Source organism: Poromitra crassiceps (assembly GCF_964638095.1).
Source record: "Poromitra crassiceps genome assembly, chromosome: 16".
NCBI lineage: Eukaryota > Metazoa > Chordata > Actinopteri > Beryciformes > Melamphaidae > Poromitra > Poromitra crassiceps.
The window spans coordinates 15,320,294-15,333,885 of NC_139645.1; the positions used below are offsets into that span (position 1 = coordinate 15,320,294).

Sequence of the window (13,592 nt, forward strand, 5' to 3'; positions counted from 1 at the left end):
CTCTCTATAAGCTAAGTCATGTGTGTCAGTGTGTGTGCGTGCCTGCGGGGGGCGGGGGTTGTTGGGACCTGTGCATGTGGGGGTGTTCTCCATATACTGTAGGTGCGTTTTACTTCGTTCCGAACTCAAGCTCTTACTCTAGTGCCATATCCGCTGCGTACGCAGCCACTGGAAGAATGTTATTTTTGCTCCAAAAATGATCTTTATATATAAAACCGACCACCCACCAGCAGGTGGCGTGGTGCCCCCTGGGGCTGAGGTGGCCACCCAATCCTCACCCACGTGACTACGTCATGCCCGCTCAGCCCAGGGATAGCCACTCATTCGTTCTTCCAGCCGCGCTGAGGACGTGTTATTGAAAGCTCTGTGTTAGCTCAAGTTTGCGCTCTTAACTCATTGAGTGCCATTGACGTCTAAAGACATCAATTCAAATAGTAACGTAGAGTGCCATTGATGTCTAAAGACGGTGGGACGTGGATTAAAGCCTGATGCATCTCCTGTAAAAGTATGGGGGATTTTGAAGGTGTATAAGCTATTTTACAGACCCATTAGGTGGCGAGAGTGCTCTCCAGATTAGAGAAAGGTGAGGAAAAACAGCAGAAGAAGCCGTGATGAAACGGAAACCGATGCATGCTGGAGCCAGAGCCGTATAGATTGCTCTGCCTGGAGCTAACGTTAGCTGCGAACAGCAGCCAATCCGCTCCCACAACTGAGCCCCTCTGTCTCTGCTGCGATAGTTTCTCCACACGATTAGCCGCCAGAAAAGGAGCACCCGACACCGAAAAGCCAAACCATTCTCAGCTGGGACTGCTGAGAATGGTTTGGCTTTTCGGTGTCGCTCTGGGAGCCGGCGCACAAAAACAGCGGAGCGCTCCGAAAATAGACGCTGGGTGCAGCTCCAGCATGCAGGCTGTGTGTTAGTGTGGGGATGAGTTTCTCCCAGCTCCGGCATGCAGGCTGTGTGTTAGTGTGGGGATGAGTTTCTCCCAGCTCCGGCATGCAGGCTGTGTGTTAGTGTGGGGATGAGTTTCTCCCAGCTCCGGCATGCAGGCTGTGTGTTAGTGTGGGGGTGAGTTTCTCCCAGCTCCAGCATGCAGGCTGTGTGTTAGTGTGGGGATGAGTTTATCCCAGCTCCAGCATGCAGAGATTTGTCGCCTGACGCAGGTAGCAGAGATTCGAGCAGAGCCACCAGAGACACTCCCACGGAGGAGGAGTTTACAGTTGAGGGGGGTGGGGCACGCAGGGCACCACACAACTACACCATGTCACTACATCCGAAAATATTAGCTTCAGAGTCAGTGATGTGCTTGAAATGCTTCATTTCACAAAAGGCTCATTATCTCAGGTTCTAGTTTGAAACATCTGTTTTTGGTGAAACCAACCTATCTTCTACTGCTGATAACTAAAGAACGGAAAATGATATAAACAAACTTTTTTTTGCTGATGATACAAGAGAGTCTCATCGTTCTCTGGGCGTGTTCGGTGTTTACATAGTAATATCACACAATATTCTGTGGGTCTTGAGAAATCACTGAAAACGCTCTGAAAGGGCTGGCACTGGGAGCGTCCGCTTTCCAGAAATGGCTGGCAGCCAACGAGTTAAGCTAGGCTAAATTCCGTCTTATTGCCCACATCAAGAGGGTTGTGTGGATGAGATTCTTCAGGCTTTGGGGACCCGATCCTGTTCTCTTCACCCCGGCTGGGGTGACGATAGGGGGGACAGCCAGGCGCTGTGAAAGGTGCGATGCTACGCTGGCCGGCTGAAGGCTAGCTTCTGCAGCATCTGTGACGGCTTCAACCTGGGCGAGTTGCGAGCAAGAGCTGCGCTCTTTATCGAGGAGGACTTGCCGCACAGTGGCACGCCCCCCGAGGGGTGTGCATCCGCGGGGTCCGACCGCCCGGTCGGAGGTGAAGCACCCGCTGCTCAGGGTCTCCCGGACCAGTCCGAGCAGCGGGATCTTAATTGGGGCGACGAGCCCATGCATCCCATGTTGGAGCAGGGCGAGCTCTTCCCCTACGACCCCTTGGTCGATTCCCCCCAGGAGGACACCCCCCAAGGGGAGATGTCCGGCAGGGAGGATTGGGACGGTGCCACCACCGTCACCCCTGCTCAGAGATGAGCAGTAACGAGCCCTACCAGAAGCAGTTTCACGGGGTGATGTCGAGGGCTGCAGCGAAGCTAGGCATCGCCTGGGCCGAACCACCCCAGCCCCCTGCATCAGTGCTGCAGGGGTGCTATTTCCAGGCATGCCAGGCACCCCGGCCCGAAACGCCGAATGCCCGTCTGTGTAGATGTGATCCGTGCGGTGCAGGCGGGATGGGATAAGCCTCAGGAGGCCAAGCCGCTGTGTGCAGGCATGGCTCCGTGGTCGGCGGTCGAGGGCGAGGAGAAGCTCGCGTTCTCCGCAATGCCCCCCTTCGAGGAGATGGTGGCTTCCCACCTGGCCTCCAACGCCAGCAAACCCACGCTGCCCTCCAAGGCGTGCCAGCTGACGGCCAAACTGGCCGAAAAGGCGTATTTGGCGGCGGGGCAGTCCGCCGCCATCACGAACAACCTGGCCATCCTGCAGGGTTACCAGGCTGTGCTCCTGCGGGAGATGCAGGGTGACCCCGCTCCTGAGCTGTTCACGGAGCTCAGGATGGCCACCGACTACGCCTTGCGCATGGTCGACTGCCTGGCGCAGAACAGCGGGAAGGTCATGGCCTTCTCCGTTCTGACTCACCGTCACCTGTGGCTGAACCTCACTTAGCTCCCTGAGCAGGAGAAGAGGAGGCTACTGGGGGTGAAGATCTCTCCGGAGGGCCTATTCGGTCCTTCCGTGGAGGATTTGGCCCAGCGGTTGGAGAGGCAGCAGCGAGACTCCGCAGATCCCTCTTGCCTCGGTGGCAACAAGGGGTTTCAGGTGGCAGCATGTGCGCCGAGTCGCCCTCCGGAGCCCCTGGCGCCGCGAGCCACCCCACGCCCGCGGGTGCGGGCCCCACAGGTCCGTGCGCCTTCAATGGCGGCACCCCACCCGGCCGCAGTGGGCCCATCCTGGGTCCCACGGCAGGCCAGGATACGCGGCCCTTGCCCTCAGCGGGGACGAGGGGGTGCGCGGGCGGCGGGTGACCTGGCCCGCTCTTAGTCGTCTCCCTTGGGGAAGGGGGGGGCTATGAGCCCACCGTCGTTGGAGCTCAGCGCTCAACTTCGGTCCGGAGCTCAGCAGGGACCTGCCCAGTCCGCCACTCGCCGGCGCTATGCACCCGGCGGGGACGGCAGCTCGCCAAGGCTTGGGCTCAGAGCCAGCCTTCGGCTTGTAGCTTTAGGGACAAGCCCATCGTCCTCGGTGCCCAAGGCCCGAGTTCGGTCGGGAGCTCTCCCAGGGTCTCATACCCGTCATCAAGTCTCGCCTTGGTCCATGGCTACGGCCTGGCCTTGGCTAGAAGCTTCCAGGACAAGCCCACCATCAATGGCGCCGTTGGTCGGGAGCTCTCCTGGGGACCGCATTGCCGCACGTTGGCCCGCCTTCCAAGGGGCCCAGATCCGCGTGCGGCCGGACTCGAAAGAGGACGTTGCCTCCGCAGTCCCCCCAGCCTGGGAAAGTCGCACGGCGGGGGGGTTACTTCGATACGACGCACCCGCGGGGCGCGTCAGTAGTCGGGGCTTGCGTAAGGGATTTCCCCCGGCATGCACAGCTTCTACGGAGCTGACCATTCGGCAGGGGGGCATAGCCTCTCACGTCCTGCCCCCCCCCCCCATTTTCTTCCCCCGTCAGGGCACCGGATCAGGTCCCGGTGCCCAACAATATACTCATGACCAGAGGGGCGGTTTCCGCTCCTTTTGCCCACAAGAGACCATCTTTGTCCAACAGGCTCAATGCCTGGGAACTTCTATGTTCCCCGAGCCCATGGTTACGGCGCACCCTCCAGAGGGGATACGCTCTCCAGTTTGCCAGGCCCCTACCCACGTTCGACGGGATCCCCGATTCGGCCGTGGAGGGGGGACCCATGGACATGCTCCGCAAGGAGGTTACTTCGCTCCTCGCCAAAGGGACGATTCGCTCGGTTCCCAAGGCAGAGGTGCACTCGGGTTTCTACCACAGGTACTTAGTCGTCCCCAAGAAGGACGGCTCCATGCGTCCAATTTTGGACCTTCGGCATCTCAACAAGACGCTGAGGAAGTTCCCGTTCCAAATGCTCTCTTTACCCCGACTGTTCAACGCGTTGAGACCAGGGGATTTCTTTACTTCCGTGGATCTTAAAGATGCGTTCTTCCATGTCCCCGTGGTTCAGAGACACAGGAAATACCTGAGGTTCTCCTTCCTGGGGAAGGCTTACGAGTTCTGTGTCTTGCCGTTCAGCATGTCTTTGAGCCCGCGAGACAGCCTTGGCTCCCCTCCGTGCGAGTGGGATCCGCGTCTCCCTCTATCTCGACGACGCTCTCATAGTGGCGGACTCGAGGGTCCATGCCACGGAACATACCAAGGTGGTGACCGATCACCTGCAGACCTTAGGGTTTTTGGTGAACTGGCAGAAGAGTTGCCTCGTCCCAGCGCAGGTGGCGACCTTCCTGGGGCTCGAACTAGACTCCCGGGCCATGCGGGCCCGCCTTTCACCAGAGCGACAGGCTCGCACAGTGCTGACAGCAAAGACGCTAGGTCTGTGTCCCTCTGTGTCAGTGCATCAGTGCACAGTCATGTTGGGTCTGATGGCCTCAGCAGTGCATGTGCTCCCACTGGGGACACTGCACATGCGCCCGTTCCAGATCTGGTTTCTCAGGCATCGCCTGGACCCGGCCAGGGACCGTCATCACAGGGTTCCTCTGACGTGTCCGGCCCGGCAGGCGCTGGCCATAACGGCCGGTGGGAGGCTCAGGAGCTTCGCCACATAAACGTGCTAGAGCTGGAGGCGATTCGCCTGACTCTACTTCACTTCCAGCGGCTCATACATGGAGGCCATGTTCTGATCCGCTCGGACAATACGGCGGCGATCGCCCACCTGAACAAACAGGGCGGTGTGCGGTCGAAGGCGCTGAACCGGTTAGCGGCGGAGATTCACCTGTGGGCGTATCCCCGTCTCCTTTCATTGCCAGCGGTTCATCTGCCGGGCCGGCTGAATTTCGGGGCCGACCTGCTGTCTCGGGGCAATCCCCATCAGACAGAGTGGTGCCTCCACCCTCAGGTGGTGGAACAGATTTGGGCGAGGTTTGGCCGCGCCTGCGTCGATCTCTTCGCATCGCGCGACGCACTGCCCACTGTGGTTCTCGATCCAGGAGGACAGCCCCCTGTTGGGTCACGACGCGCTGGCGCACGTGTGGCCACGGGATGGGCTCTATGCGTTTCCCCCGATCCCCCTGATCCGTCAGGTGTTGGACAGGGTGAGGGAACAGCGCCTTCAGCTCATTTTAGTGGCCCTCTTTTGGCCCAAGCAGATATGGTTTGCGGACCTGATCTCCTTGGCGCAAGGTCCACCCTGGGCGCTCTCGACCCGCTCTCAGTACACGTACAAGTGGCGGGTCTTTTCGCATTGGTGCACGGATAAGGGCGTGGATCCAGTTCTCTGTTTCCTTCAAAGCCTGCTTGACACGGGCCAGTCCCCGCAGTCGCTTAAGGTGTACGTAGCTGCGATTTCTGCTTGCCACATGGGAATTGAGGGGACCCCGTGGGGGCGTTCCCTCTGGTCTCGCGCTTCATGAAGGGAGCGCGTAGGCTGCGCCCGCCGTCGCGGTGCGTCTTTCCCAAATGGGACTTGGTTACGTGCTGGACGGGCTCGCGGGTCATCCGTTTGAGCTCTTGGACTCCATCGATCTGAAGTTTCTATCTTTGAAGACTGCACTGCTGCTGGCCTTGTCGTCAGGAAAGAGGGTTGGTGACCTGATTGCCCTCTCGGTGCAGCAGGCCTGTATGGTTTTTGGGGATGATGGGCGCAGGGTTACGTTGCGACCTAACCCGGCTTATCAACCTAAGAATATTAATGCCAGCTTTAGGTCTATGGTCATAGACTTGTCAGCATTCTGTCCCCCGCCGTTCAGTTCAGGCGAGGAGAGGCGCTTGCACATGCTGTGCCCCGTAAGGGCGCTCTCGGCCTATGTGGCCAGGACGCGTTTATTACGCACTACAAACCAGTTGTTGGTCTGTTTTGGGCAGAAGGCCCAGGGCGGACCCCTTTCCAAGGATCGCTTATCACACTGGATAGTGGAGGCGATTGCTTTGGCATACTCTGCCATGGGTAAGGTACCCCCGGAGGGTATCAAGGCGCATTCTACGCGAGGCGTTGTGACATCTTCCGCGTTGTTGCGTGGTGTATCGGTGGAGGACATGTGTGCTGCGGCCTCATGGTCCTCTCATCACACGTTTGTTAGATACTACAGCCTCGACGTGTCCGGTTCGCGTTTCGCGCATGCGGTACTGTCAGTGGCAAGAAGGTAGTATCGATGCCGCTCCAAATGTCACACGGAGCGTTCGCCATGTGGCCGTGGTTCACCGATGCCTCTCGGGTCGCTCTGAGGAGTGCTCCCGGCAGCAAGGGCGGTTTAATTTTGCACTAGAGTGAGAGCTTGAGTTCAAAACGAAGTAAAACGTTAGGGTTGTGCTACAACCCAGGTTTTACGAGTGAGAACGTGAGCTCTCACTACCCAGCCTTGCTGCGTCGATGCGTCGTTGGTTGCGTCGTTCTCAGCGGGCTGGAAGAAGGAGTGGCTGTCCCTGGGCTGAGCGGGCGTGACGTAGTCACGTGGGTGAGGATTGGGTGGCCGCCTCAGCCCCAGGGGGCACCACGCCACCTGCTGGTGGGTGGTCGGTTTTATATATCATTTTTGGAGCAAAAATAACATTCTTCCAGTGGCTGCATACGCAGCGGATATGGCACTAGAGTGAGAGCTCTCGTTCTCACTCGTAAAACCCGGGTTGTAGCACAACCCTAACGTTCCCCCACTTCTCCAGATAGCACTGCACCTCTTTCAATGCCCATGTGTTGGCTCCCACAGCACCAGTTTTCCTGGATGCTATTTTCTCTCTCCATACAGAAGCTTGATGGCAACACGCTCGTTCTGGTTGATGCTCAGTACTGCACACACCATTCTGGTGTAACACCAGACTTCCACACACTGGCCATGCCGTTCAGAACCTTTCATGCAAGCGCCTTCCTCACTTTAAGATCTCTTTCGGACGTTATTAGTAGTAGCCTATTTATAATCCCTGATGTTTATGCTTTGTCAAAATGGCAATTGACCATAAGCTCTGCTGGAAACCCCAGATAAAAATGTTGTGCACCAAGATTGCCAGGAGCCTAGGAATATTAGGTAAAATAAGATGCATACTAAATCAGGAAACACTGTACACTCTGTATTGCACACTTATATTGCCACATCTGATCTACTGTGTGGAAGTATGGGGTAATACTTATAAGAGCACCACACAGAAGATATGCACATTGCAAAAAAAAGCAATACGGTTGGTAAATCATGTTGGGTATCGTGAGCATACTAATCAATTGTTTCTTAAGACACAGACTTTGAAATTTGTGGATATTGTGAAACTTAGAACTGCACTAATAATGTTTAAAGCAAGGAATAATGTACTGCCAAGTAACATACAAAAACTGTTCATGGATAGAGAGGGAAGGTATGAGTTAAGAGGGAAACTTAATCTGAAACAACCCTATGTACGCACTACCCTTAAAAGTTTGTGTGTTTCAGTTTGTGGGGTAACCCTGTGGAATGGTTTAGATGAGGAAACTAAAAGGAGTAAGAACATTGTATTGTTCAAAAACAGATATAAGAAAACACTAATTGATAAGTACAAAACTGAGGATCACTAAAGTGATTCTTTTTTTCTTTTGATTTGTTTATCATTTGTTTTTTCTTTATTCTATTTTTATTTAAACATTGTAAGAGATTTGTTATATTGTGAAGAAAGGGGCAGGACTAGATAAGCATTTGCTTCCTTCTGCTCCTTCTCGAACGTTTTGCTTTTTTTTGCTTTTTTGAGATTTGTTAGATTCAAATGTTTATGTTTTGTGTTTTATCCTTTTTATTGTATTTTATATGGTTGATTGTTCGAGATAAAAATAAACTCAACTCAACTCAACTCAAATGTATCAAATTCTGAGATGGAAAAATGAGGAGTGGATAGTGTCATCATCATCACATCACATCAGGCCCAAACTAGGAGTGTGACATACTGTATGCAAGGAAATATTTCACTGCGTTGCAAAGTCTTAACTTGCTTGATATCAGAGATAACTAGCCATCCACCCACTCTGATATCAAGCAAGTTGGTGGTTAGAGAAGCAAGCTTGTGACCGGAAGGTCGTCGGTTCAATCCCCGGGACCGGCAGGATAAATCTGGGTGGGGAAAGTGAAAAGGCAGTGCCCCTCCCTCATTACCACCACTGAGGTGCCCTTGAGCAAGGCCCTTAACCCCCAACCGCTCCAGTGGAGCTGCTCAGTGGCCAGCAGATCAGACTGTGGTTGTACTGGGCAGCTTCCAGGTATGAATGTGTGTGTGAATGTGAAAAATTATGGATTTAAAGGTCTGGATTCGGGCAAAAGTCTAACTGGATAAGGGTAGCCATGTCACAAGTGTGGTTATTGTTTTATTATATATCTATTGCTTGTTTTATTGTCTATTATGACCGCCTGGAAAAGCAATTAACATTTAGCGCTTTATGTAAGACTTCACTACTCCATGTTAAAATAAGTTTTCTCATTCTTTGTAGGAACCTCCATCTGAAAACCTCAACAAGCCCTGTAAGTATTAATAAAAAGTCCTGTGTTCAGTAGTTATCCTGTTTCTTTGACACATTGAATTACAAAATCACCACAAAACACATTAACTCATTGAGTGCCAAGGACGGACATGTTCGTCATTTCAAATAGTAACGTAGAGTGCCAAGGACGGACATGTTCGTCAATTGCGTTTTTTGACGGTGGGGCGTCGATCAAAGCCTTCTGCCTCTGATGTACAAATATTATAGCTATTGGATGTGTCTAACCTATTTTACAGAACCCTTAGGTGGCGACAGTGCTCTCCACATAACAGAAAGGCAAGGAAAAAACAAAGAAGAAGTCGTTATGGAAACGGAAATCGCATCGCATCCGTATCAGTGGGCAAGTCAACTAGGGAATGTATGAAGCCAGTTCTGGAATTCCATTAATTCGAAAATCCCGCCGGGGGGCGCACGTCAGGTCCGGAAGTGACGACACGTACATTGGCTCCAATGTAAAAATGAGCCGACTTCTCTCTCGTTCTGTGTCTTAAATAAACATTTTCCGAATGAGCTTATGGTCTGAATAAACAATTTCAAGTCTTTTTCATGCTCTCCTGGGCTCCGTTTTCTAAATTATGGTCCCATTTCGAGTAAAAGAGCCGATAAAAATTATAACTTTGGGGGCGGGATTTTCTTTGATTTACACCAGCCACAGGAAACCAGATGATTCCAACCAGTTGCCAAGGCAGGCTAGCTAGCTAGCTAGCAACGTAGCCAGAGATTAAAAGTAAAATAACAGAAACAGCGTTACCCTTATGATATTTTAATGATGTTAGTAGACACACGTAATAGTATAGATCCCCGTTATGAGGTATGTTGATCAAAAGAACACCTAAAACGCTATATCGAAATCGGGTTTTAGTGGACGGGCAGCTCTGAAGTTGGGGCTTCAGAGCTGATCTGCGGCTAGCTAGCTAGCAACGTAGCAACAGTATAGAGCCCCCGAGGTCTGTTGATCAAAAGAACACCTAACGCTATATCGTTATGTAATGTGACTTGTGACATGATCACCACATTTCAATAAATATAACGTTTTTGCACATTTGAATGCTGCTGGTCGTTTGTTTAATGCTGTATATATTGGACATTTAAAGCTGATACACAATTGTGTTGAGGTATTCCGCAAAGCTCAATTAAAAATATAACGTGTAACCACGTGTAACACTTGAAACAATCAAATTTAACTTTTTCACAGCAATACACAGTCCAGCCCACCATGGTATGGTTAAGGATTGGAACCATTGTTTGAATTATATCGAAATATATTTGCATGGTGTAGCATGTAATGCAGTCTGTTAAGATACTGTAAACATAGATACTCTGTGACACAGAAAGGCAGACGAGCTAGCAGCAGGGATCTTGTCACCCTGATTTCAGATAAACTTGTCTGTCTATAGCTAGACAATATTACTGTACCATAATACCACAAGCTAAAGGCAGCATACACCAATGGAAGGATGGGTAGCATTTGTCATCCAGGCTATACAGTAACGTTAGGCTATTATAAAGTTATGAAACGCTGATTCAGACGTTACAATAATATGACATAATATGAGCCAGTTAGCCTAGCTAGAGAGAGTAATTTCAGACCACCAGATATCACCATATTTCATTTCAATAAATATAAAGCATTCGTTGATTGAAGCAGACTGCTGATCGCTTGTTTCTCCGTCGTCATGTCCTCATGGTCCAATCTTCGGTTCGTAGTTCGTGTTCACTCGACATCAACAATCTTTATATCACATCTGATCATTTTATCCAACCTGCCTCTGACCAGACAACTAATGGATCGTTCTGCGCGATCATATTTGCGACATTCAGATACATGATAATATACAACAAGGCTATCTTTGTTGACAATGTTTATTGACAAAAGCATTAAAACAAGCAAATATAACAATATTCTCCGGTCACTGGCAGATAGGCTACAACTTGTTCAAAGCAAATCTCTCATGTCAGCATTTGGCTTGTGTGTTATGGCAATTTCCTATGTTGAAACAACTGATCAGCAGTAACATGTAGTTTAGCGTTAATCTCAGGAGAACAGAATATTATAGCTTTGATCGTCACAAATCATAATCCTCTGTTGTGTGTCCCATCGGTACTGGACGGCGCCTACCCCTGGAAGAAACGAATTAGACACTGTTAATCACTGTATAACGTTAATGTCTGCTTACCCAACACTACGTGCGATTGGTAAATACTGTAAATGCAGAGGTGGATAAAGTATCCAGAGGAGTTTAACCCCCTTGTTCCCCCTCATTGATTGATAGTTGATCTAACGTTAGCTAGATATATAACGCTATAGCTGGTAGATCATATGAGTATGCTTTGAGTCTGCCTCATCTCAAAGAGGTAACCTAGGTAAACAGAACTGCGTTTGTTTTCTGTCTACGTCCGAATCTGTGCAGCATGCAATACTAGACACTGTTAATCACTGTATAACGTTAACGTTTGCTTACCCAACACTACGTGCAATTGGTAAATACTGTAAATGCAGAGGTGGATAAACTATCCAGAGGAGTTTAACCCCCTTGTTCCCTCTCATTGATTGATAGTTGATCTAACGTTAGCTAGATATATAACGCTATAGCTGGTAGATCATGAGTATGCTTTGAGTCTGCCTCATCTCAAAGAGGTAACCTAGGTAAACAGAACTGCGTTTGTTTTCTGTCTACGTCCGAATCTGTGCAGCATGCAATACTGTTTAACGTTGTATAACGTTAACTTATGCTACTCTAGTCTAACGTAGCTAGCGTTAATGTCATGCTATGTAATTAGCGTTACGTTAGAAAATAAGATTACCTCGATTTTGTGGAAGATGCAAGCGGCAGGCTGGTGACGCCGCGCGAGGTCTGGAGGAAATAATACTCTGGTTTTTCTTCGGGCTATTGTATTCAATGTGAGAGCAATGGAGCAAGGCTAGCAATAGCAACTAACGTTAGCAACATTTGTTAGCCAAGCTAACGGCTAGCAGGGAAAATAACATGAACAAGATGGATGCCGTGGCGGAGGAAACCCTCCCCCGAGTCCCGTCCACGCTCACGCCCTTTCCTGTTTTCCCGGCTCCAGGTTTGAACAGATTTCCCACAATGCAACAGGAAAATCCATTCATCCAATCAAACGAAATCAAACAATATCGGGAAGTGAGCTTCATTTTGCTGTGTCAAAAACATATAGTTAAGGTGGTCCATATTATGTACTGTCAATGATCCGTATGCATCGATATGCTGAAGCACGTTACTGCAGTTGTGCCTGCAGCAGCCAATCTGCTCCCACAATTGAGCCGGACAGCACATCCGCACATCCACACCGTGGAGTTGTTATTATTCTCAACTGGAAGCATCGTTGCCGGTGACAAACACACGCGGAACGCTGTAAAAAAGCAGAATGTCGAGCACCCTTCACTGTGCGCACAGCAAACTCAGCAGAGAGCCACCACAGACAGGAGGAGGAGTGTGCAGTTGAGGCGAGGCGGGGCGGGGCGGGGCGGGGGGGGGGGGGGGGCACGCAGAGCAGCGCGCAACACCCAGACAGACCCAGGCAGCAGGACAGGATTGACAAACGCAAGCCAGAATATCCGATGCCCGCCAGCAGCAAATCAAGACCAGCAAGAAGCTGCAACCAGCAGCGCACGCAGGGGCCAGCGCTGCTGGTTGTAGCTAAAAAATATTATTCTGCCAAACAGAATTCCCTGGCCTTCACTGTTTTATTGAAGGAAATTATTTTTGAGGTGTGACTACATTAGAAAAGATTAGCTTCAGAGTCAGTGATGTGCTTGAAATGTTTAATTTCACAAAAGGCCAATTATCTCAGCTTCTAGAAAAAAATTGCTGTTTTTGGATGAATCAAGCTATCTTCTCCGGCTCATAACTAAAGAACGGAAAATGGGATCAATAAACTTTTTTTTGCAGATGATAGAATAGAGTCTCATCGTTCTTTGTGCGTGTTCAGTGTTTACATAGTAATATCACACAATATTCTGTGGGCCTCGAGAAATCACTGAAAACGCTCTGAAACTCTGGCACTGGGAGCATCCGTTCTCCAAAAGTGGCTGGCACTCAATGAGTTAAAGGGACATTTTAATTATTGATTTATATAGCACTTCTCAGACAAGAAGTCATAAAGTGACAAAAAATATTCATAAAATATATTAAAGTGCATACAAAATGCAGATACAATACTACTGCTGCTACAGTACAGCACAAGCTATAAAGGTGCTTCAGTGCAAAAACATAGGTTAAGAAAAATTATGCTCAACGTTAAATACGTTAAACGTTAAAACACACACACACACACACATAGACACACACTTGACTCTCTACTGCCCACTAGTGGATCTATTGCTTAACATGATACCAACGTGAAAGATGTATGGAAGTATGTGCAGTGAGGGTTACATCGTTTGAAGCAGACATGTTTATTTTCATACGGAAATGGAGCATAAATGAGCCTTGAGTCCACATTTATGTCCAACCATTTATGTTGCTCATCAGAGCCAACTTTGCCAACCTAGTGCCAACATCAGCCCAACTCTGGCCCAATTACTTCTTCAGCTGCCGACCAATGCCGACTATTTCCAACGTTGGGCCAATGGGTCATTAGTCGGGTTTCCATCCACCTGTTTTTATGCGAAATTTCAATTTGCGCATAGAAAAACTGAGTGGAAACGCTGCCAAATTTATAAAAACCTCCAAATATCACAAAAAAGTTTTCACGCTTGAGGGAGGTGGAAAAGTCGGGTGTACCCATCACAACCCACCAACTAAACAGAAGGCAGGTGTTGATTTGACACAAGAGATAGTCCCCAAAATGGTTAGTAGAAATGTTTTGAAAAGTTTAAG

At 50.1% G+C, this 13,592-nt stretch overlaps 1 protein-coding gene across 1 annotated transcript in view; it reads left to right on the forward strand.

The window, feature by feature from the left end:
* The window catches only part of LOC310791371 (protein mono-ADP-ribosyltransferase PARP14-like), a 68,760-nt gene that overhangs the window by 15,624 nt on the left and 39,544 nt on the right, over nt 1-13,592 (forward strand). The window contains exon 4 of the mRNA XM_083653064.1: nt 8,698-8,728. Coding sequence (XP_083509190.1) covers nt 8,698-8,728 — 31 coding nt within the window. The remainder of the gene's footprint in view (nt 1-8,697; nt 8,729-13,592) is intronic.